Genomic DNA, 26,545 nt, shown 5'->3' on the forward strand with positions numbered 1-26,545 from the left:
ATGTGTGAATAGATTGATATTGCAGCCATGAAATGTTTGGCATATTTGTAGACCCATTTTCATTCCACTCAATGCATTTCTATGGTGGAACCTACCTCTGGAGGTGGCAGTAGGGGGTGCAGGACGATGCCCTCAGGCTGGTACGACCTACACCCGTCCTGGGTGTCTGAGGGCTTCTTGGCCCCCTCCCCGTCGTGCTCGTTCTGTGCGAAGTCACTGCTGTCACTGTGGTTGGTCTCGTAGGTGCTCTCATAGTCTGACGATGCCACTGCCGGGTCATCTTATAGGACAGGACAGATCAGGGTTCAGGGGTTAAGTCAGGTGGTTGACACGCTCACAACGTGGCAGATATAAATGTAACACTAAGAAAGAAGACATATATGGAGAAGTAGATACGTGTCCTTTTACTACTTACCAGGGTGGGGTATTATTTCCCCTTTGTCCATAGACCCCTCCCCGTGGCTCAGCCTGCTGTACGGTCTACCACAGCTGAGAGAGGGGCAGAGGACAGACATGTATATCTCATGGGAGAGGAGAAAAGTGAACAAGTGAAGAGTTAACCGCGTCAGTAGCGTGAGAGGGACCACGGTCAGCTGTTCCAGCTGAACCAGGATCAACGACGGTATTCCTCTCACCACAGCCAGATCCAGGGGTGGATATTTTCTATTTGTATTTATTACAGATCCCCATTACTTCCTGGGGTCCAGCAACATAAAGGCAGTTATATACCAAAACAAATGTTACATGACATTACATTTCATAAGACTTTTCACAACATATTAAGTGTGTGCCCTCAGGCCACTACTCTACAACCACATATCTACAATACAACATCCATGTGTGTGTAGAGTGCGTTTTTCACGTGTATCTGTATGCGTGTGTCTGTGCCTGTGTTTGTGTCTCTCCACAGTCCCCACTGTTCCACAAGGTGTATTTTTATCTGTTTTTTAACTCTAATTTTACTGCTTGCATCAGTTACCTGATGTGGAATAGAGTTCCATGTCGACATGTAGTACTGTGCGCCTCCCATAGTCTGTTCTGGACTTTGGGATTGTGAAGAGAGACCCCTGGAGTCATGTCTTGTGGGGTATGCATAGGTGTCTGAGCTGTGTGCTAGTAGTTTAAACAGACAGCTCGGTACATTCAACATGTCAACACTTCTTACAAAAACAAGTAGTGATGAAGTCAACATCTCCTCTACTCGGAGCCCTGAGAGATTGACATGAATATTATTCAAATCAAATCACATTTTATTGGTCACATACACATGGTTAGCAGATGTTGTTGGTCACATGCACATGGTTAGCAGATGGTTATTGCTCACATACACATGGTTAGCAGATGTTATTGGTCACATGCACATGGTTAGCAGATGTTATTGGTCACATGCACATGGTTAGCAGATGTTATTGGTCACATACACATGGTTAGTAGATGTTATTGGTCACATGCACATGGTTAGCAGATGTTATTGGTCACATGCACATGGTTAGCAGATGTTATTGCTCACATACACATGGTTATCAGATGTTATTGGTCACACGGTTAGCAGATGTTATTGGTCACATACACATGGTTAGCATATGTTATTGGTCACATACACATGGTTAGCAGATGTTATTGGTCACATGCACATGGTTAGCAGATGTTATTGGTCACATGCACATGGTTAGCAGATGTTATTGGTCACATACACATGGTTAGCAGATGTTATTGGTCACATGCACATGGTTAGTAGATGTTATTGGTCACATTCACATGATTAGCAGATGTTATTGGTCACATACACATGGTTAGCAGATGTTATTGGTCACATACACATGGTTAGCAGATGTTATTGGTCACATGCACATGGTTAGCAGATGTTATTGCTCACATACACATGGTTATCAGATGTTATTGGTCACACGGTTAGCAGATGTTATTGGTCACATACACATGGTTAGCAGATGTTATTGGTCACATGCACATGGTTAGCAGATGTTATTGGTCACATGCACATGGTTAGCAGATGTTATTGGTCACATACACATGGTTAGCAGATGTTATTGGTCCCATGCACATGGTTAGCAGATGTTATTGGTCACATGCACATGGTTAGCAGATGTTATTGGTCACATACACATGGTTAGCAGATGTTATTGGTCACATGCACATGGTTAGCAGATGTTATTGGTCACATGGACATGGTTAGCAGATGTTATTGCTCACATACACATGGTTATCAGATGTTATTGGTCACACGGTTAGCAGATGTTATTGGTGACATACACATGGTTAGCATATGTTATTGGTCACATACACATGGTTAGCAGATGTTATTGGTCACATGCACATGGTTAGCAGATGTTATTGGTCACATGCACATGGTTAGCAGATGTTATTGGTCACATACACATGGTTAGCAGATGTTATTGGTCACATGCACATGGTTAGTAGATGTTTTTGTTCACATACACATGGTTAGCAGATGTTATTGCTCACATGCACATGGTTATCAGATGTTATTGGTCATATACACATGGTTATCAGATGTTATTGGTCACACGGTTAGCAGATGTTATTGGTCACATACACATGGTTAGCAGATGTTATTGGTCACATACACATGGTTAGCAGATGTTATTGGTCACACGGTTAGCAGATGTTATTGGTCACATACACATGGTTAGCAGATGTTATTGGTCACATGGACATGGTTAGCAGATGTTATTGGTCACATACACATGGTTAGTAGATGTTATTGGTCACATGCACATGGTTAGCAGATGTTATTGGTCACATTCACATGATTAGCAGATGTTATTGGTCACATGCACATGGTTAGTAGATGTTATTGGTCACATTCACATGATTAGCAGATGTTATTGGTCACATACACATGGTTAGCAGATGGTTATTGGTCACATACACATGGTTAGCAGATGGTTATTGGTCACATACACATGGTTAGCAGATGTTATTGGTCACATGCACATGGTTAGCAGATGTTATTGGTCACATACACATGGTTAGCAGATGTTATTGGTCACATGCACATGGTTAGTAGATGTTATTGGTCACATTCACATGATTAGCAGATGTTATTGGTCACATACACATGGTTAGCAGATGGTTATTGGTCACATACACATGGTTAGCAGATGTTATTGGTCACATACACATGGTTAGCAGATGTTATTGGTCACATGGACATGGTTAGCAGATGTTATTGGTCACACGGTTAGCAGATGTTATTGGTCACATGCACATGGTTAGCAGATGTTATTGGTCACATACACATGGGTAGCAGATGTTATTGCTCACATACACATGGTTAGCAGATATTATTGGTCACATACACATGGTTAGCAGATGTTATTGGTCACATACACATGGTTAGCAGATGTTATTGGTCACATGCACATGGTTAGCAGATGTTATTGATGAAATACACCTGGTTAGCAGATGTTATTGGTCACATGCACATGGTTAGCAGATGTTATTGGTCACATGCACATGGTTAGCAGATGTTATTGGTCACATACACATGGGTAGCAGATGTTATTGCTCACATACACATGGTTAGCAGATGTTATTGGTCACATGCACATGGTTAGCAGATGTTATTGGTCACATTCACATGGTTAGCAGATGTTATTGGTCACATACACATGGTTAGCAGATATTATTGGTCACATACACATGGTTAGCAGATGTTATTGGTCACATGCACATGGTTAGCAGATGTTATTGGTCACATACACATGGTTAGCAGATGTTATTGGTCACATACACATGGTTAGCAGATGTTATTGGTCACATACACATGGTTAGCAGATGTTATTGGTCACATACACATGGTTAGCAGATATTATTGCTCACATACACATGGTTAGCAGATGTTATTGGTCACATACACATGGTTAGCAGATGTTATTGGTCACATACACATGGTTAGCAGATATTATTGCTCACATACACATGGTTAGCAGATGTTATTGGTCACATACACATGGTTAGCAGATGTTATTGGTCCCATACACATGGTTAGCAGATGTTATTGGTCACATACACATGGTTAGCAGATGGTTAGCAGATGTTGTTGCGAGTGTGGCGACATACTTATGCTTCTAGATCCGACAGTGCAGCAGTATCTAACAGGTAACATCGAACAATTCCACTACAAAATCTAATATCTAAGAATTTCGACAACAAAACCTAATACACACAATCTAGTAAAGAAATGAGATAAGAATATATAAGTATAAAATATATGGAGGAGCAGTGACAGAGAGGCTAAGATGCAACAGATAGTAAAGAATAGATAGTGAAGGATACAGTATACAGTATTTACATATGAGATGAGTAATGCGAAATATCTTCTGGAGATATTTCTGGAGAGGCCTGCTGTTGTCACGCCCTGGCCTTAGTATTCTTTGTTTTCTTTATTATTTTAGTTAGGTCAGGGTGTGACATGGGGAATGTTTGTGTTTTGTTGGTTTTGGGTGTTTCTATGGTAAAGGGGTTGTTGGTGTAGTATATGGGTTTGTGTTGAGTACATGTGTCTAGCGTTGTCTATGTATGTTTAGTTGTCTAGGAGAGTCTATGGTTACCTGAATGAGTTCCCAATTAGAGACAGCTGATTTCGGTTGTCTCTGATTGGGAGCCTTATTTAGGGTAGCCATAGGCTTTCATTTGTTGTGAGTAGTTGTCTATGTGATACGTTTGTAGCCAGTGTGTGCACATCGTTGTTTAGCTTCACGATCGTTTTCTTGTTTTGTTTAGTGTTTAAGTGTTTTTGTTTCGTTTGCCTTCTTTGTTAATAAAAAGGAGATGGCTTATTTTCCTAAAGCTGCGTTTTGGTCCGTCAATCCACCACACGATCGTGACAGAACTACTCACCAATACAGGACCAAGCGGCATGGAAAGCGGCAACAGGACCCACCTACACAGGATTCGTGGACATGGGAGGAGATACTGGATGGTAAGGGGCCGTGGGCACAACCGGGAGAATATCGCCTTCCTCGTGAAGAGCTGGAGGCAGCTAAAGCCGAGAGGAGGCGATATGAGGAGGCAGCACGGAGACAAGGCTGGAAGCCCGTGAGTACAACCCAAAAATTTCTTGGGGGGGGGCCTTAAAGGGAGTGTGGCGAAGTCAGGTAGGAAACCTGCGCCTACTCCCTGTACTTACCGTGGAGCGCGAGAGTACGGGCAGACACCGTGTTACGCAGTAGAGCGCACGGTGTCTCCTGTACGCGTGCATAGCCCGGTTCGGTACATTTCAGCTCCACGTATCGGCCGGGCTAGACTGAGCGTTGAGCCGTATGTCATGAAGCCGGCCCAACCCATCTGGTCACCAGTGCGTCTCCTCGGGCCGGCGTACATGGCACCAGCCTTACGCATGGTGTCCCCGGTTCGCCTACATAGGCCGGTGCGGGTTATTCCACCTCCCCGCACTGGTCAGGCGACGGGGAGCATACAACCAGGTAAGGTTGGGCAGGCTCGGCGCTCAAGGGAGCCAGTACGCCTGCACGGTCCGGTATTTCCGGCGCCACCTCCCCGCCCCAACCCAGTACCACCAGTGCCTCCTCCACGCACTAGCTATATGGTGCGTGTCTCCAGCCCTTTACCACCAGTGCCTAAACCACGCACCAAGCCTCCTGTGTGTCCCCAGAGTCCTGTGCGTCCTGTTGCTGCTCCCCGCACTAGCCCTGAGATGCGTGTCCCCAGCCCGGTGCCACCAGTCCCGGCACCACGCACCAGGCCTACAGTGCGCCTCAGCCGGCAGGAGTCTGCCGTCTGCACAGCGATGACTGAACTGCCCGTCTGCCAAGCACCATCTGAGCCATCCGTCTCCCCAGCGCCATCTGAGCCATCCGTCTCCCCAGCGCCATCTGAGCCATCCGTCTGCAATGAGCCTGCAAAGCCGCCCGTCTGCCATGAGCCTGCAAAGCCGCCCGTCTGCCATGAGCCTACTGAGCCGTCCGCCAGACAGGAGCCGCTAGAGCCGTCCGCCAGACAGGAGCCGCTAGAGCCGCCAACCAGACAGGATCTGCCAGAGCCGCCAACCAGACAGGATCTGCCAGAGCCGCCAACCAGACAGGATCTGCCAGAGCCGCCAACCAGACAGGATCTGCCAGAGCCGCCAACCAGACAGGATCTGCCAGAGCCGCCAACCAGACAGGATCTGCCAGATCAGTCAGCCAGCCATGAGCAGCCAGATCCGTCAGCCAGCCATGAGCAGCCAGATCCGTCAGCCAGCCATGAGCAGCCAGATCCGTCAGCTAGCCATGAGCAGCCAGATCCGTCAGCTAGCCATGAGCAGCCAGATCCGTCAGCTAGCCTTGATCAGCCAGATCCGTCAGCTAGCCTTGATCAGCCAGATCCGTCAGCTAGCCATGAGCAGCCAGATCCGTCAGCTAGCCATGAGCAGCCAGATCCGTCAGCTAGCCATGAGCAGCCAGATCCGTCAGCTAGCCATGAGCAGCCAGATCCGTCAGCCAGCCATGAGCAGCCAGATCCGTCAGCCAGCCATGAGCAGCCAGATCCGTCAGCCAGCCATGAGCAGCCAGATCCGTCAGCCAGCCATGAGCAGCCAGATCCGTCAGCCAGCCATGAGCAGCCAGATCCGTCAGTTAGCCATGAGCAGCCAGATCCGTCAGCTAGCCATGAGCAGCCAGATCCGTCAGCTAGCCATGAGCAGCCAGATCCGTCAGCCAGCCATGAGCAGCCAGATCCGTCAGCCAGCCATGAGCAGCCAGATCCGTCAGCCAGCCATGAGCAGCCAGATACGTCAGCCAGCCATGAGCAGCCAGATCCGTCAGCCAGCCATGAGCAGCCAGATCTGTCAGCCAGCCATGGGCCGTTCCTCAGTCCGGAGCTGCAGTCCCTCAGTCCGGAGCTGCAGTCCCTCAGTCCGGAGCTGCCGTTCCTCAGTCCGGAGCTGCCATTCCTCAGTCCGGAGCTGCCATTCCTCAGTCCGGAGCTGCCATTCCTCAGTCCGGAGCTGCCCCTTACCCTGGTGCTGCCCCTTACCCTGGTGCTGCCCCTTACCCTGGTGCTGCCCCTTACCCTGGTGCTGCCCCTTACCCTGGTGCTGCCCCTTACCCTGGTGCTGCCCCTGACCCTGGTGCTGCCCCTGACCCTGGTACTGCCCCTTACCCTGGTACTGCCCCTTAGTCCGGAACTGCCCCTTAATGCAATGGGGTTAATGTGGAGGGGGGTCATTTGGAGGAAGTTAAGGAGGCGGTTAGGGACTGTGGTGACGTGGGGACCACAACCAGAGCCGGAGCCGCCACCGTGGATGGAAGCCCACCCAGACCCTCCCCTAGACTGTGTATGGTGCGCCCGGAGTTCGCACCTTAAGGGGGGGGTTATGTCACGCCCTGGCCTTAGTATTCTTTGTTTTCTTTATTATTTTAGTTAGGTCAGGGTGTGACATGGGGAATGTTTGTGTTTTGTTGGTTTTGGGTGTTTCTATGGTAAAGGGGTTGTTGGTGTAGTATATGGGTTTGTGTTGAGTACATGTGTCTAGCGTTGTCTATGTATGTTTAGTTGTCTAGGAGAGTCTATGGTTACCTGAATGAGTTCCCAATTAGAGACAGCTGATTTCGGTTGTCTCTGATTGGGAGCCTTATTTAGGGTAGCCATAGGCTTTCATTTGTTGTGAGTAGTTGTCTATGTGATACGTTTGTAGCCAGTGTGTGCACATCGTTGTTTAGCTTCACGATCGTTTTCTTGTTTTGTTTAGTGTTTAAGTGTTTTTGTTTCGTTTGCCTTCTTTGTTAATAAAAAGGAGATGGCTTATTTTCCTAAAGCTGCGTTTTGGTCCGTCAATCCACCACACGATCGTGACAGCTGTTCTGGGTGGTGCAGTTGCCGTACCAGGCAGTGATACAGCCCGAGAGTATCCTCTCAATTGTGCACCTGTTAAAGTCAGTGAGGGTTTTCGGTGACAAGTCACATTTTTTTTCTGCCTCCTAAAGTTGAAGAGGTGCTGTTGAAGAGGTGCCCTCTGCTGTTTCCTGAAGTCCACGATCATCTCTTTTGTTTTGCTGACATTGAGTAAGAGGTTATTTTCCTGACACCACACTCCGAGGGCCCTCACCTCCTCCCTGTAGGCTGCCTCATTGTTGTTGGTAATCAAGCCTACCACTGTAGTGTCGTCTGCAAACTGATGATTGATTTGGAGGCGTGCAGTCGTGGGTGAACAGGGAGTACAGGAGAGGGCTAAGATTGCAGCCTTGTGGGGCCCCAGTGTTGAGGGTCAGTGGAGTGGAGATGTCGTTTCCGACCTTCACCACCTGGGGGCGGCCCGACAGGAAGTCCAGGACCCAGTTGCACAGGGCGGGGTCAAGACCCAGGGTCTCAAGCTTAATGAAGAGTTTAGAGGGTATTATGGTGTTGAATGCTGAGCTGTAGTCAATGAACAGTATTCTTACATAGCTATTCCTCTTGTCCAGATGGGATAGGAAAGTGTGCAGTGGGATGGCGATTGTATCATCTGTGGACCTATTGGGGCGGTAAGCAAATTGGAGTGGGTCTAGTGTGACAGGTAGGGTGGAGGTGATAAGCTCCTTTACTAGTCTCTCAAAGCACTTCATGGTGACAGAAGTGAGTGCAACAGAGCGATAGTCATTTAGTTAAGTTACCTTAGCTTTCTTGGGAACAGGAACAATGGTGGCCATCTTGAAGCATGTGGAGACAGCAGACTGGGATAGGGATTGATTGAATATGTCCGTAAACACACCAGCCAGCTGTCCTATGCATGCTCTGAGGATGCGGCAAGGGATGCCATCTGGTCCGGCAGCCTTGCAGGGGTTAACACGTTTAAATGTATTACTCACGTCGGCCACGGAGAAGGAGAGCCCACCATCTTTGTTAGCGGGCCGCGTTGGTGGCACTGTATTATCCTCAAAGCGCGCAAAGAAGTTGTTCAATTTGTCTGGAAGCAAGACGTCAATGTCCGCGACGGGGCTGGTTTTCTTTTTGTAATCCGTGATTGTCTATAGACGCTGCCACATACGTCTCGTATTTGAGCCGTTGAATTGCGACTCCACTTTGTCTCTATACTGACGCTTTGCTTGTTTGATTGTATTATGGAGGGAATAACTACACTGTTTGTATTCGGCCATGTTTCCAGTCGCCTTGCCATGATTAAATGCGGTGGTACATGCTTTCAGTTTTGCGCAAATGCTGCCATTAATCCACGGTTTCTGGTTAGGAAAGGTTTTAATAGTCACAGTGGGTACAACATCTCCTATACACTTCCTTATAAACTCGCTCACCGAGTCAGCGTATACGTCAATGTTATTGCCTGAGGCTACCCAGAACATATCCCAGTCCACGTGATGAAGCAATCTTGAAGCGTGGAATTGGTCAGACCAGTGTTGGATAGACCTAAGTATGGGCGCTTCCTGTTTTAGTGTCTGCCTATAGGAGGGGAGCAACAAGATGTAGTCATGGTCGGATTTGCTAAAAGAAGGGTGGGGAAGGGCCTTGTATGCATCGCGGAAGTTAGAGTAGCAATGGTCGAGCGTGTTACTAGCTCATGGACTGCAATCGATATGCTGATAGAATTTAGGTAGCCTTGTTCTCAAATTATCTTTGTTAAAATACTCCGCTACAATAAATGCAGCCTTAGGATATATGGTTTCCAGTTTGCATGAAGTCCAGTGAAGTTCCTTGATGGCTGTCTTGGTATTCACTTACGGGTAGATATACACAGCTGTGACGAAAACCGAGGAGAGTTCTCTTGGGAGATAATACGGTTGGCATTTGATTGTGAGGAATTCTAGGTCAGGTGAACAAAAGGACTTGAGCTCTTGTCTGTTGTTACAATTACACCATGAGTCGTTAATCATGAAACATACACCCCCCACCCTACCTTACCGGAGAAATATGTATTCCTGTCGGCATGATGCACTGAAAATCCTGTTGGCTGTACGGACTCCAACAGCATGTCCCCAGCTAGCCATGTCTCCGTGAAACAGAGTAAGTTACAATCCAGGATATCTCTTTGGAAAGCAACTCTTCCCCTGATTTCGTCGACTTTGTTAACTAGGGGCTGGACATTAGCGAGTAATATACTCGGAAGCGGTGGGTGGTGTGCGCGCATCTGAAGCCTCACTAGAAGACCACTTCGGCACCCTCTCCTCCGGCGGAGTTGTTTTGGGTCAGCCTCTGGAATCAGCGCAAATGCCCTTGGAGGTGCAGACAAAGGATCAGCTTTGGGAAAGTTGTATTTCTGGTCGTCGTGCTGGTTGTGCTGGTAAGTTGACGTCTCTCTGATATCCAATAGTTCTTCCCAGCTGTATGTAATAACACTTAAGGTTTTCTGGGCTAACAATGTAAGAAATAATACATTTAAAAAAACGAAATACTGCACAGGACTAGAAGCGAAGCTGCCATCTCTATCGGCGCCGTCTTGCTTTCTAATCTAGGCACCCTGTGTACATTGAAGGGACAGCCGTGCTGCCCTGTTCTGAGCCAATTGCAATTTTCCTAAGTCCTTCTTTGTGGCTCCTGACCACACGACTGGGCAGTAGTCCAGGTGTGACAAAACTAGGGCCTGTAGGACTTGCCTTGTTGATAGTGGGTTATTAAGAAGGCAGAGCAGCGCTTCATTATGGACAGACTTCTCACCATCTTAGCTACTGTTACATCAACATGTTTTGACCATTACAGTTTACAATCCAGGGTTATTCCAAGCAGTTTAGTCACCTCAATATGCTAAATTTTCAAATTCTTCATTACAAGATTTAGTTGAAGTTTAGGGTTTAGTAAATGATTTAACCCAAACACAAGGCTTTTAGTTCTTGAAATATTTAAGACTAATTTATTTATTGCCACCCATTCTGAAACTGACTGCAGCTCTTTGTTAAGTATTGCAGTAATTTCACTCCTTGTGGTAGAGGCGCTCCGCACTGCTAAAGCTAACTCTCTCCCCTCTGCTCTCATCCTTCTAGACCTATCGGCTGCCTTCGACACTGTGAACCATCAGATCCTCCTCTCCACCCTCTCCGAGTTGGGCATCTCCGGCGCGGCCCACGCTTGGATTGCGTCCTACCTGACAGGTCGCTCCTACCAGGTGGCGTGGCGAGAATCTGTCTCCTCACCACGCGCTCTCACCACTGGTGTCCCCCAGGGCTCTGTTCTAGGCCCTCTCCTATTCTCGCTATACACCAAGTCACTTGGCTCTGTCATAACCTCACATGGTCTCTCCTATCATTGCTATGCAGACGACACACAATTAATCTTCTCCTTTCCCCCTTCTGATGACCAGGTGGCGAATCGCATCTCTGCATGTCTGGCAGACATATCAGTGTGGATGACGGATCACCACCTCAAGCTGAACCTCGGCAAGACGGAGCTGCTCTTCCTCCCGGGGAAGGACTGCCCGTTCCATGATCTCGCCATCACGGTTGACAACTCCATTGTGTCCTCCTCCCAGAGCGCTAAGAACCTTGGCGTGATCCTGGACAACACCCTGTCATTCTCAACTAACATCAAGGCGGTGGCCCGTTCCTGTAGGTTCATGCTCTACAACATCCGCAGAGTACGACCCTGCCTCACACAGGAAGCGGCGCAGGTCCTAATCCAGGCACTTGTCATCTCCCGTCTGGATTACTGCAACTCGCTGTTGGCTGGGCTCCCTGCCTGTGCCATTAAACCCCTACAACTCATCCAGAACGCCGCAGCCCGTCTGGTGTTCAACCTTCCCAAGTTCTCTCACGTCACCCCGCTCCTCCGCTCTCTCCACTGGCTTCCAGTTGAAGCTCGCATCCGCTACAAGACCATGGTGCTTGCCTACGGAGCTGTGAGGGGAACGGCACCTCAGTACCTCCAGGCTCTGATCAGGCCCTACACCCAAACAAGGGCACTGCGTTCATCCACCTCTGGCCTGCTCGCCTCCCTACCACTGAGGAAGTACAGTTCCCGCTCAGCCCAGTCAAAACTGTTCGCTGCTCTGGCCCCCCAATGGTGGAACAAACTCCCTCACGACGCCAGGACAGCGGAGTCAATCACCACCTTCCGGAGACACCTGAAACCCCACCTCTTTAAGGAATACCTAGGATAGGATAAAGCAATCCTTCTGACCCCCCCCCCCCCCCTTAAAAGATCTTGATGCACTATTGTAAAGTGGCTGTTCCACTGGATGTCATAAGGTGAATGCACCAATTTGTAAGTCGCTCTGGATAAGAGCGTCTGCTAAATGACTTAAATGTAATGTAAATGTAGTGTTAAGTCGTTTGCATATATAGATTTTACTCAAAGCCAGTGGCAAGACATTAGATAAGATTGAAAAAGGAAGGGGCCTAGACAGCTGCCCTGGGGAATTCCTGATTCTACCTGGATTATGTTGGAGAGGCTTCCATTAAAGAACACCCTCTGTCTTCTGTCAGACATCGATAACATCAAAAGCCGCACTGAGGTCATCAAGTTCTCTCAGACAATCATATCCACTAGTGCAAACCGTAACAAAACGTTTCACAATGGAAACGAGAGTTTCTATTGGACAAGTTCAGGTACAGTATGTCTCTCCCCGTTTGTTTCCGTTTAGTTCCTAGTGAATACACCCCAGTACTCCCTTCCCATGTCAACAACACAACCCTGGCCTCCATCACTTACTTTATAGTGTAATTTATGTCTACCATCTCAACACTTATAACCCTCCCACATCCAGCCCTTCATTATTGTCTTTATGTATTTCTTCTGTGGTGGACTTTTCTTCCTTAAATCACTCATTTTAATAACTGAACATCTTGTCACCGCTATAAAGACAACCTGTACTCCTTATCCATGTCCTCTTGTCTTAGAACATTGCAGCTCGACCTTTTCTGTGACTCTCTGGCGTGAGTCCATATGCCTCAGAGGAAGTGTCTATCTATTTCTTTCTCTCTCTTTGACTATCTCACTGCTCTCTCTCTCGCTCTGGCGTGAGTCCATGTGCCTCAGAGGAAGTCTCTTCGTCTCTCTCTCTCTCTCTTTGTCTCTCTCGCTCTCTCTTTGTCTTTCTCTCTGTCTCTCTGTACAGGCTCGTGACGTGACTGGTTACTCATCTATCTCCCATTGTAAGACACATGCACACAGAACAGAAACACAAACAGGACAGTGAACCAGCATGATGCCGTTAAACAACGTCTCCGATTCAGCGAGGCTGAGCTTACAGCTACATGCACGACTTCCTCAGTCTCTGCTTCAGTGTCTTCTAGACAACGCTGCCAATTACCAGTGAAGTAACGGGCAAGAATGCGACGATCAAGCTTTTCTCTGTGCGTATGTTCTGTTTGTGGTACCGCTTTGTGACAGCAACAAGGACAGTATCTGTTTTGTGTAAATGTGTAAGTCTGTGTTTGTTACCTGCTGCAGAGAGATGGTGGCCCCCAGTGCGGTGTGGTGGAGCTAGGTGCACTGATGCTGTGTGTTAAGGCTCTGTGTGGGGTCTGGGGGCCCACAGGCCTCTCTCCCTGGCTGTCCACAGGGTCCGGTAGGTCCACAGAGCAGGACTTGGTGGTGGGGCTGGAGACAGGGGTCCCCTGGACTAAAGGGGTGTGGCAGGGAGAGGCCAGAGGTGATATGTTGGAAGAGGGGTAACCTGAAGAGAGAACAGGGATATTAGGAGGGAAGACTGGTTCAATGAAATGTAACAAATCAGATCACAACTTAAACAAAGACAAAATAGAAATTGCACATACTGCCCACACACAAGTACACATATGCACCGACACACACACACACACACACACACACACACACACACACACACACACACACACACACACACACACACACACACACACACACACACACACACACACACACACACACACACACTGAATGGACAGAGAATGGGTTAACCCGTCTCTTGCATCTCCTACATGGCCCCATAACATTTGAATCATTCTAAATGACCTGTTCTGTTCTGATGGGACACAAATGTCACTCTCTGTTTGTCACTCAAAGTGTCTACACACACACACTCACACACACCTGGTCTGGTCATTCGTCTGTTGTAGAGGTGGTTGGAGGTGGCTGAAGCAGAGTAGGAGGCAGACATGGAGCGACTCTTCGAGATGGTGAGCATTACAGAGCTGTTCCACGACTCGCTGTTCACCATGCTGGAAAACACACAGGAAATCAAAACCTCAGTAAGTCACAATACTCTAACACACAGGATATCAGAACCACAGACTGTCTGCACTGTAAAGGGAAACAGTCTGTTGAACGCTGTTATGGTGAACTGTGTTGCTTTTCACAATTAAACAGAGCATCTATTCCACTTCCATTGTTGCTGAAGAGTTGCAGATCAGACACCACCATAATACCATCATCTCTACAACATGACCCCCCCCCCCCCCCCCAACATGAACCCTATCTGGAACCTAAAAGGGTTCTTCCGCTGTCCCCATAGGAGAACCCTTTGAATAACCCCTTTGGGTTCCATGTAGAACCATTTCCACAGAGGGTTCTACATTGAACCCGAAAGGGTCCAATCTGGAACCAAAAAGGGTTCTACCTGGAACCAAAAAGGGTTCTCCTAAGGGGACAGCCGAATAACCCTTTTTTCTATGAGTGTACTGGGTGGTGACCCCAGCAGTATTTTAAGCCTGCTCTGACACACAGGATATAAATCTCCCTGGGGCATTTATTCTCGAACGTTTAGTCTCCAGGAAGCCGCCAAAGAGCCAGACTGAAGTCTGCAGATACCCATCTGACTTCAGGATTAATTGTTCAACTCTGACCTTCAACCAATATCTCAAACAGAGGAACAATTTAGATGATAAATAATAGCACCAAAAGGCATCTTGTTTTGGCCAGAACAACACAGATTGGTCCCCGGGGAGAACAGCCAGTTCTGAGCCTGACACAAAATGGAAATGGAATGAATCCCAAAAGTGGTGTGCATTATCATCTGTATGTCTCATACAATGTCATCATCTCAGGTTAGGTGGTTTATTCTGCGTATTTGTTACGCATAGTCTTACACATACACCAAATCTTTAGGATCTACAAAGTGGAAGGAGGTAGGGGTTAGAGAGTATAGGGTAGGAAGTAGAGGATTAGGGTCAGTTTAGGATTGGGCAACAGACTGCTGGATGCTAAAACACAGGCTCTGTACAGATGTAGGCCAGCTGCCTTGGAGGAACACTCCACAGGACTGGAGCCACAAACAGACCAGTCTCCTTCAAAGACAGACATACACATATAACATCCTACGTTCTCCAGTTCAAACTCCCACATGACCCATCCGTCATTCACCGCGAAGAAAATATATCAGTGTTGCACATGCATTATAGGTCTAATATTTCACTCTTGTGACGGGCCATAAAGGAGGAGGGTTTGCAGCTGCGGAGGACCTTATGAGGACCGCTGGCCTCAGGATGACCCCTACGAGAAAGCTACTCGAGCAGCAGGAAGCAAGTCTGACGTCTGGATGTAAAGAGAGAGAGAGAGGGAAAAGGAGTGAGAGAGTGAGAAGGAGAAAAAGAGGGAAAGAGAGAGAGAGAGGGGCGAGAGAGAAAGAGGAGAGAGGGAAAGAAGAGGGGAATGTGTGAGAGAGAGAGAGAGAGAAAAGGGTAGAAGGGGATAGTGTAGGCTACCTGCATGGTGGACTGTCGTGGAGGGGTTTGATGCTGGCAGAGCGGTCTCTGCGTACGGGTCCTGGTTCTATGGTGGGAAGACCTGTAGCTGAGGTGGTGGTGGTCCATGTAGAGGAGATCCTTCTCAGCAGGCCTGGAGGCAGGCTCCGTCTCAGACGCTACAACACACACACATATAAAGTTGTGGGTCAGGTCCAGCTCTCTGAACAGCCAATCCAATCAAATCAAATGTTATTTGTCACATACACATATTTCGCAGATGTTACTCTGGGTGTAGCAAAATGCATCTCCTTGTAAACATTTGATTCTCTACTGTGCACCAACAACAACCTGGACGGAAGACCAGAGGTCCACCTCTACAGACAAACATTATGAAAGGAGAAGAACATTTGAGGACGGCAGATGATGGTTTTCCGGTTGATAAGGGAACGTGACAGATGGCAGACCTGGAGGAATGTCCCCAGAGTCATGTGGCAAAAAATGTGACAAAAGAAATCTGTGCCAGGTCAAATCTTCCAATGACTGCGTGATTCATTATTATCCGTCCAAATAACATAACACATGCTTGAGAGATTAGTTTGAATGAAAAAAAGGTTGTGATGATACAAAGCATACTGTATAGTCTAGTACTAACTTAATCTTAATGAAACTCATTTTATCTATGATTTGGAAAGATATGTTTTAAAGTAGAGGATAAAAGCACCATTGTTCATTGACTAAAGAGAGAGAGAACAGAACCAGAGAAAAGCCTTGCTGACAGGAACATTCATATTTCACTCTTTCCTGGGCTTGTATGTGTGTATGCATATGTGCGTGTGTGCGTGTGGGTGTGTGTGTATGCATATGTGTGTGTGTGTGTGCTTCCTGGCATATTAATCCATCTGAAACACACACACCCTGTGCATACCGGGACAGTCTTGTCACCCTACTCTTTCTAAAGCCTCTCTCTCAGGACCATGGATTAGTATTTCCATTGGTTATGATATGAGTACAGTCATTGCCGTCCTTATGACATTCATATGACCTGATGGTGAGATAGACACAGGGTGATTGGCTCACAGACTCAGAGGCTCAGAGCAGGATTTAAAGGGTTACAGAGGTCCAGATGTCTGATGCTATCGAGGTGAGCCACGTCTCTTTCAGTTACTCACAAAGACAGTCTGTGTCACGGCCAAGGGGGAGGGGTCAACTTCCTCATATCACCCCTGGTTTGTGTCTAGTGGGCTCTAAACATTACCTCATTGAATCTATTCTGAAATCTTTCTGGGTCTAATAGCACGTCAATACTACTTTGCAATGCATAAAGTACTAGTGAATAAAACTATATTGAACAAAAATATATCAGAGAAACGCAACGGTTAACGATTTTACTAAGTTACAGTTCTAGAAGGAAATCAGTCAAATGAAATCAATTCTTTAGGCGATAATCTATGGATGTCACATGACTGAGCAGGAGCGCAGTCATGTCTGGGCCTGGGAGGGCATAGGCCCACCCACTTGGGAGCCAGGCCCACCCACTAGGGAGCCAGGCCCAGCCAATCAGAATTACTTTTTCCCCACAAAAAAAAGAGCATTATTACAGACAGAACTACTCCTGAGTTTCATCAGCTGTCCGGGTGGCTGGTCTCAGATGATCCCGCAGGTGAATCCGGATGTGGAGGGCCTGGGCTGGCATGGTTACATGTGGTCTGCGGTTGTGAGGCCGGTTAGACGTACTGCCAAGTTCTCTAAAATTACGTTGGAGGTGGCTTATGGTAGAGAAATTAACATTACATTCTCTGGCAGCAGCTCTGGTGAGCATTCCTGCAGTCAGCATGCCAATTGCACGCTTCCTCAAAATTTGTGGCGGTGTGTGGTGTGACAAAACTGCAGCTTTTATTGTCCCCAGCACAAGGTGCACCTGTGTAATGACCATGCTGTTTAATCAGCTTCTTGATATGCCACACCTGTCAGGTGGATGGATTATCTTGGCAAAGGAGAAATGCTCACTAACATGGATGTAAACACACTTGTGCACTAAATTTGAGAGAAATAAGCTTTTTGTGCGTATGGAACATTTTGGGGATCTTTTATTTTAACTCATGAAACATGGGACCAACACTTTACATGTTGCGTTTATATTTTTGTTCAGTATATTTAATACAATTAATACATTTTCTGGTGAGAGTGCCTTGGTTTAAGAATAAGCTACATTTTCCATGACTATACAATTGTTACATACGCCTGGGATGCTGAACTTGAAGCGACTATTTGTTTGTTTTTCACCACAGTCTAATACAAAACATTGGTTTGGCTGCATTTGTCCAAAGAAAAAGCAATAAATAACTTCTCTAATCTAAACCCATTATCGTCAGAAGTACACAGTGCAAGCGAAACAGCTTTTCCTCTGGACTGCATTTAGCTAGTCTCTCTCTGTCCTAGGCCCTTAGGCCCTCAGACTGAGTTACCACCGACACACACACACACACACACAGTCTTGTACAGCTAACCTTGTGGGGACATACAATTCAGTCCCATTCAAAATCCTATTTTCCCTAACCCCTAACCCTAATCCTAACCCGTACTCTTACCCTAACCCTAACCTTAACCTTAACCCTAACCCAAAAACCTAAACTTTATCCTAACCCTAAACCTAACCCTAGCTCCTAACCCTACAACTAACCCTAGCTCCTAACCTTAATATTTAACTTAATTCTAACCTTAACCCTAAACCCCCTAGAAATAGCATTTGACCTTGTGGGGACTAACAAAATGTCCCCAGTTGGACAATTTTTACTTTGTTTACTATTCTTGTAGGGACTTCTGGTCCCCACAAGAATAGTTAAACACGTCCACACACACACACACACACACACACACACTCCCTTTCAGGAGGGAAATCCCCAAAAAAGGAAACTCCAATATTCCGGAGTAGCACATCTCTTCTCTGAAATTACAAGTGTTTTGTCTAGCAGACCGAGCTTCACGACGTTGAAACGGCTCTTATACAATAAACAGAGACAGAACTGCACAACCAGACATCCCCTTAAACAAACCATTATTCGGATTCGAGGGAAGGAAGAAGGAAGTAAAGGGGCAGTGAGGACTGGGTAGCAGATGTAAGGGCCTCACCTCCTCACTACGACCTTCTCTAAGTTGTGTTTTGATTACTTTTAACCATCAGAGAGAGTAAGGGGGGGGGGGGGGGGTGAACTCTCGTTCCTTATGTTGGACGGACACTGTTTTATTCAGATAGACTCTGTGTTGACACAGGTGTGGAGAACCCCAGATAAAACAGCAGCAGCTCAGGAACCAGAGACTCTCAGTGGTGTTGGTCTGCACTCAGAAATGCCAGAATATCACCTTTAATTCACAGGCTGAGAGTCTGGAGTGAGTGGAGAGCAGAAATGTGGTCAACAGTCTAGCTAGGAGAGTAGAGCCCTACAGTATCAGATACAGTAGATGGTGAGATAGCACAGAGGAAGAGACAGATTGGTAGTGGGGTCTAGACTGCTGATGTAAAGCTAAGCACATGTGTGCATAGTAGTTATAGGGAGTAGGGTTTGAGGACCGATACAGGAGCTATATGTCTGTAAAGAACTGGCTGTTATGATATAATAACCCCAAAGAAGTAATTCAATTCAAGTAAAAAAAAGTATATAGCATTTGACCGAATACACAGCGTACACTCGGTATTATGGCTATGTTCATAGGTGACTAGCCACAATGACTAGTGCAATGCTTTGGTGTCTATGAGCCATACCACGAACCCAACGTTTTTCCCTGGCTTGAAAACGTCACCTGACAAGGAAAAACCGGGCCCTAGTTACAGCCTACATAACCCTACAGTAACTACATCAGTAGAATCAATAAAGAGTTCAATGAGGCTGCTTAAGCTTCTCTGGGTATCCTGCATAGCATCACACACGCTTTATTTAGTCTCACCTCCGCACTAAGTGCCTGCATGCATTTTGAAGTGCTGGCCTTGTAAAACATTAAAAGCCTTCTGTGGGAATGTGCGTCACTGCTCATTACATTATAGAGTCTTTCCAGCATGGGGAGGTGAAATGGGGATGTGTGTGTGTGTGTGGATGAGGTTGAGAGGAGGCATGGTGTGTGTGTGTGTGTGTGTGTGTGTGTGTGTGTGTGTGTGTGTGTGTGTGTGTGTGTGTGTGTGTGTGTGTGTGTGTGTGTGTGTGTGTGTGTGCGTGCGTGCGTGCGTGCGTGCGTGCGTGCGTGCGTGCGTGCGTGCGTGCGTGCGTGCGTGCGTGCGCGTGTGTGTGTGTGTGTGTGTGTGTGTGTGAGAGGAGTGCTAGCAAAGCGCAAAGCTCATTGAAAAGTTAGTTAATTAAATCGGCAGAATAAAAAATGTCAGATTTTTCATGCGCGCTCAAAACCTGTGTGGGTGTATGTATGTGTTTATGCGTACATACTATACATACTTACATGTGTCTAGAAAAGTACAGTAGCTTTTACCTTTGGGATGGCCAGTTTCTCTCTCTCTGGCCAGTCCTCGGAGTCGGAGCAGGTGTGTGTGTCGCTGAGTGCCTGCAGAGGGCTGATTCGAGGCCGGTGCAGCGGCTGCAAACTGATCTGGGTACTGAGCAGGTTACTGACAGCCCGCAGGGAACTGCAGGTGTTGGGGGGCAGAGAGGGGTCCGCCAGCAGGTCTGAGATCAATCCATGGGCTTCCCCCATCACCGCTATGTCCACCAACACACTGGTGCCCGACGACTTAAGGAAAAGAGAAGGATGGAGAGAGGGGGTGGAGAGAGAAAGAGGGAGGGAGAGAGAGAGAGAGAGGGAAGGGAAGGAGAAGGGACAATGAGGAAGGGAGTGTAGGGGAGAGAAAGACGGTCAGTTAGCGCATCTCCAGTTCAGGAAAGCTGACGCGGTGCAAAGGTGACGCACACCATTCCGTTTCTGCCTCTGCCCTGATACGTACCTGTGTGTGTGTGGTTAAGAGAGAGGGGGGAGAGATATTAAAGGGAGTAATGGGGGAAGGAGGAGACATTATATCCTCCTTTAACTAATTTCATATCTGTAAGAGTGTCAGAGAAAACACAACCAGCGAGTAAGAAGGAAGGATGAGTCTGAATCTTAGCATTTCATCCTGACATTCCTTGGAATCTACATTCATTCCATACATATCCCAGGACAGTGTGTGTGTGCGCTTCTGTGTCACTCCAGCGCCCATTAACAACTGTGTATTGGCAAGGCCTTGATCGAATAAACAGACCAGTGGTTGCTGTGGCAACAGACTATCTTCTGTGGGTCACACACACATACTAAACACGCTGTTTGTGACAGGGGCCTCTATGTTTTGGCAGCCAGATGCATGCACTCTGAAATCTGACATTAAAGCAGACAGGAAGCCATGTCGGGGAGACAGTTTCACAGCAGGACACTGCTCTTCAATGGGATGTCTTTGCATCTGCAACACATGTTATCCATTTTGGAGCCCATTGAGGTGGGCTCTTGCCAGTGTAAAGCTGGAACTAACAAAGACAGCTGTGGCTCAAGACAAAACTTGCTCAACACACAGAGACACATATGAAGAAAATGCATAAAACGTTCAGACCAAACGCCAGGCTACCACACTACTGCTAGCACTAGTCAAAATAATATTTAGATACGATAGATCTCTTATTAAGATGATGGAAGAGCAGCTGACATTGTTTACTCTCTAAGCATGGAAGCAACTAATCTTATCCAAGACAACTCCTAACTCCATACGAATCCACACAGCTGTGTGTACTGAGGCAATAAAGGTTAAGCTTCCGCTCGATGGTCACATACACACGGGCACACACACACGCAAGCAAACACACATCGTTTTTTAAATTGCTTTGGTGCAAGTCTGTGGTACATTTGTACAACTCTTCATACAAAACTCAAAACAGATCATCAAAAAGGCATTTTTTTCTAAAAGTACAACACAACAAATCATACAGTCAACTTTTCACAAAACTTAGTGTTTCATCTAGAAATACACGTTTCACATTGCAATACACGTTCATACAATTTTATGATTCTATTCTCTTTTGTTAAAATACATTTTACTATTACTTAAGAGGCTTTCACACCAAATTGTTTTTTCCTAACTTTTTTAATATTTTGTTTTAGGAATTTCTGTTCATTTGACAATTTTGGCAATGTGAAACCAACCCGGATCAAATGACAAAAATACAATGTAATAAATAGTCAAACTCTGATTCGAACTATGCCTCAAAACGATGAGTGAAACGCCCTTAATCCAACTGCTCTTAATTGATGATCACTTCAACATTTGGTAAATATATAGAATTTTACATGTCAACTGGTTTGTTCACTACATATTTTGAGACCTACATAATGAAAATGTAGTGTTAGGTTCTAATTCTCAGAGTAAAAAAACTCCATGGACACTATGAAAGCTTAACCAAGTTGATTCTTCCCAGAGGATCAATACAGCTGCATTAGACAAAAACATTGTTCACATAAGCACTGCTATTTAACCCTTTCTCTATGCTGAGTCTCCTCCGACACATCTGAACAAACATTGTATCTTTATTGCTTACGCAGGAAACTAAGTAATACAGGCCATAAACTTTTCCTTCTCCCTTAACGTGACCTGACCTGACCTCGACCTCCTTCATCACTAATCCATGACTCTCTCCCCTTATCAATGCCTGCCACATGTGATCACTTTCCCTGCACTCAGAACATTCCAAGCTAAATTGCCCCCACCATATACCTTCCTCCTACAGATAACCATTAACCTCTGGTGTAGACCCTCGGCTATGGTATTTCTCTATTACAACTAATGATTAATAAGGATTTAAAGTTCATCAATCCAAACCTATCAGTATGTAAAGTAGAAACAAGTATGATGTATACTTGAATGTACTACTATGATGGTGACTACTAGGATTTTACTTCACAGCAAGTTTTAATTTTTTTATATCTGAGAGACAATATCAAATCACAGTTTATTGGTCACATACACCGATTAGCAGAATACAGTAGGTGCAGCGAAATGCTTGTGTTTCTAACACCTACAGTGCAGTAATACAATATCAACACAATACCAATAAGCAAATGATCCAGAAAGTCCAAAAACAAGAAAAAAAATGTATCACCTACACAGTAAACATGTATCCAAAGTCTAGTATGCTTGAATAAAATTGGCCATTACAGTACTGTAATATATGCCATTTACGTTGCTGACAGTTTGACCCAAAGTGACAACAGTGCACACATTTTGGTATGTGACCCCAGTGGGAATTGAACCGACAACTCTGGTGTTGCTAGTGCCATGCTCTTATGAACTGAGCCACGTACAGGACCACTAACCGCCATCCCCAGGAGTCAATGGAGACTAGACTAAACTAATCTAACGCATCACAACAGTACACTGTTAGAGTACGGATCATTGCTGGCTGGAACATCTCCGGCTTTGTGACCATGTCTCTGTTGCTGTGTGTGCGTGTCCGTTTACGCGTGTGTGACTGCTCTACTCCTACAGACCTGATAATTGTATAAATAACCTAGGGAGTGATGGGAGAGGACGAGAGCAGCCTGGACAGAAGTGACCATCTCAATCACACAGGGACAGTAGAGGGAGTCACAATAACACAACATGACAACTCCACAGCTACCTGGCTATGTCTGGTGAGTGTTCAGTGGGAGAGTGGAAGAGCTGGTGTCTTATGTCAAAACCCCCTGTATTTGTCACTTGTGAAATCTGAGGGACCAGGCAGCAACATCCCCTGCTAGGACCGAGTGTTGTGAAACCCTGCTCTATTTACCATAAATGAGACAAGAGGGACAGATGGTGTTTTATCTTGTTTTTGGAGGTGGAGATGGACCTTATTCCTGGAAGTCCAGATGTTAGACAAAACTTCACAATAAATCCATGTTGAGTTTCCTGAGACCACCCAACAGCAGTCGCCAGGGCGGATCAGTGCACTGACCCGTTCACCAATACAGCACATGCTTCATGTCAAAAGGTCATCCATGCCGTGTCAGAGTAGACCCATAATGGGCACCTCCTGTCATAGCAGAGTTGAGCCATAATGGACACCTGGACGCCAGTTGCCTGTCAATGTCAACATGTCGCTCTCGCTGCAACAAGATCTCATCGTTTCCCTTCGAAATTCCACATATTACGGATGAACGTCTATTTTTCAAGCATTAATTCCGCGTGGTTATAGGGTTAAAACAAAAACAACTCAAAGGGTAACAGTTTTGGCCGGGGGTGTTCAACTCTTACCCTACGAGGTCCGGAGCCTGCTGGTTTTCTGTTCTACCTGATAATCAATTGCACCCACCTGGTGTCCCAGGTCAAAATCAGTCCCTGATTAGGGGGGAACAATGAAAACAATTAATTTGAGGGGTTTCGGCATTCATTCCGATTGGTTGAGGTTAGGGCTATGGTTTGGGAAAGGCTTAAAACAAAATAATTAAAAACAACGCGATATTAGCATCAATTATTCTCACGGCTTGCTGGAGCATTGTGAACTGCGGTGGTGCAGTGTTCTAAGCAGCACGCTCCGGCTCCGAGCATCATGAGTTCTGGGCAATCGCTTGTCATTCTTTTTTGTGAGTGTGGAGGAAGGCATATATCGACGTTCTCAGGACCTTTTCAAACGTCCGAAATGTAAGTTAATTCCTAGTGATCAGGCTGCTCTCCAATCTTCCTGGCCTCCTACAGCTCCTTTCCTTTCACTTCTCTTTCCTTTCTGTTTCTCTCCTCTCTACTCTCTGTTTCCGGTCTGTACCAGTTCAGCAGACAAAAAAGGGTTTGTTTAGTAAAAGGCACGTCCACAGCAGTAGACTGAGCTCTTGGATGTCGATTAACACCCCCCCCCCCCACACCTCTCTGATTCAGAGGGCTTGGGTGAAATGTGGAAGACACATTTCAGTTGAATGCATTCAGTTGTACAACTGACTAGGTATCCCCATTACCCTTTTCTTTACGGTACAGAGCATAGCTGGATTTACTGTAAGCAACATCATTAGAATCAGATCCAAGCGCCAAGAATCACTCTCCACAGTCCTGGGAAATAACAGACACACACACACACTCCCCTAACACACTCCCCTAGCAGCCATGGCCAATTACACAGTGCTCAGGGAAAGCATCACAACATTCAATCTGGTATTTCCTGTCCTGAATTACTGCAAAAACATAAACTGTAGGGTTTCTTTCTGACCATTTTTTCCGCTGGAACTTTTTTTCACACCTTTGCAACTGAGAGGAGAGGTTTTTTCCCTTTCATATTTCATAGTGGAGCCATTTCAACCAGGGAATCTGTGAAAGCAAATGGCCACTATAAACTGTGCTTCATAGGGTGAATCTCAATTGTCTAAAAGTGGTATCCTTCCCATATCTACTTTCCTTCCTACAGATGTTGGATTTTAAGTTGACTTATACTGTCACAGCAAAATAAATCCTGCAGCAACAGTGTAGTCCATAATGTTGCTTGATTGGTGGATAGGCTATGCCAAAAGTATGCTACATGAAAAGTGCAATACTGTTAATATAACCGTGTCTTAGAGTGGGTTTTCATAGAATTTACGTAAATCACAAAGTGTGTATACATTTCCTGCGGGGCAGGAAAATTCTGAGCAACAAAAGTGTGATCAAATTAAGATCCTACATCTTATATGCACTGATGTGAAAGTACTGGATTTGGGAACCTAGTAGATATCCACCATATCTCTCTGGCAGGTTAGTTTCTTTCCGTCATTAATCTTGCTCTGGAGGCAGCTCTGCAGAGTGGTCACTAGCTGGCATAGCCACAAAGTCATAAAATCTGATTTTCGAAATTAAGACCAAAGAGCACATTTTAGTTTTAATACATTTTTACAATCTAGCCAATTTTGACTTTGCAGCTGGCCTATCTCAACAGTTCTGCCTCTAGGACAAGACCTCTGACAATAAACGTCAAACTGCGCCACTCTGACCCATTCTGTGCATTTAGGTCAGAGCAAATGAAGGAGAGGAGACAAGGAGAGGAAGCCACTATATACTATTGAGACACAGCACTAGTTAGTTCTATGACTTTGTCGATGTGTGTCTGTGTGTTTCATCACAAGCTTCAGGGTTAGATGTGGCAAAAAGGAAGAGAGAGCACAGTAACTCTATATTGAGTGATTTATTTTTGAGCGTGAGCGAGAGGAGAGAGGGTAAGTGGACGGGAGACCTTGCAACTCCTTTGTGTGGGAGGCTTCCGCATATTCCATCTCTCTCCCCTCTCTCTATCTCTCATGTCTCTGTCGGCCTCCAATAATACTCCCTCTCAGTGTTCGGTAAACACAGCAGCATCATAAACAACCGACCGCAGCAGAGCACAGGACGGACATTTCCCACATTCTCAGGTCAAACGGCTGTGTGATCAGATGAGATACCAGATAAATAAATCTCTCTCTCTCTCTCACACACAAACACAGATTCAAAAACAGCACTTCGGAGATGTTTTATAGCAGTTACAGAGAGTTGAAACCGGGATAGACACCAGTGTCCCACTCCTGTACAGAAACTCTTATATAAGCAGTACAAATGATTCATCCTGATCATCTTGCTTACTTAATAAACACCTCGTATTAACTCCTCAAACACTGTAACCCTGATGACTGACTCACCAAACAGATCGAACAGCAATGCGGAACGAGAGAGCTAATAGATTCCTCAAAGTGGCCTGATTTTGTGATACCCTAGCTATGGGCCCTGGTCAAAAGTAGTGCACTGCATAGGGAATAGGGTACCATTTGAGACGTGGCCTATCTCTATTGCTGTGTGAAATCAGCTCAACCTGAACAAAACCCATTAGAGGTCGCTTCACTCAGGTCTTTAACGACATCCTGTGGTTGTGACATTCAACCATTACCTGGCAGTAATGGACTCTGTGTGGCTGGCTCAAGTCCCTGGGAGGGAGGGAGGGAGGGAGGGAGGCTCGGGAGGGAGGGAGGGAGGGAGGGAGGGAGGGAGGGAGGGA

General features: G+C 46.2%; 1 protein-coding gene across 2 annotated transcripts in view; it reads right to left on the bottom strand.

Moving 5' to 3' along the window:
- The window catches only part of LOC129838915 (cGMP-inhibited 3',5'-cyclic phosphodiesterase 3A-like), a 104,660-nt gene that overhangs the window by 11,878 nt on the left and 66,237 nt on the right, over positions 1-26,545 (bottom strand). For both annotated transcript variants that reach the window (XM_055906188.1, XM_055906187.1), the window contains 6 exons: positions 20,040-20,297; positions 15,585-15,742; positions 13,975-14,102; positions 13,345-13,579; positions 416-489; positions 96-280 (listed from right to left, as the gene is read on the bottom strand). In XM_055906188.1, coding sequence (XP_055762163.1) covers positions 96-280; positions 416-489; positions 13,345-13,579; positions 13,975-14,102; positions 15,585-15,742; positions 20,040-20,297 — 1,038 coding nt within the window. The remainder of the gene's footprint in view (positions 1-95; positions 281-415; positions 490-13,344; positions 13,580-13,974; positions 14,103-15,584; positions 15,743-20,039; positions 20,298-26,545) is intronic.

Source organism: Salvelinus fontinalis, chromosome 39 (genome assembly GCF_029448725.1).
Source record: "Salvelinus fontinalis isolate EN_2023a chromosome 39, ASM2944872v1, whole genome shotgun sequence".
NCBI lineage: Eukaryota > Metazoa > Chordata > Actinopteri > Salmoniformes > Salmonidae > Salvelinus > Salvelinus fontinalis.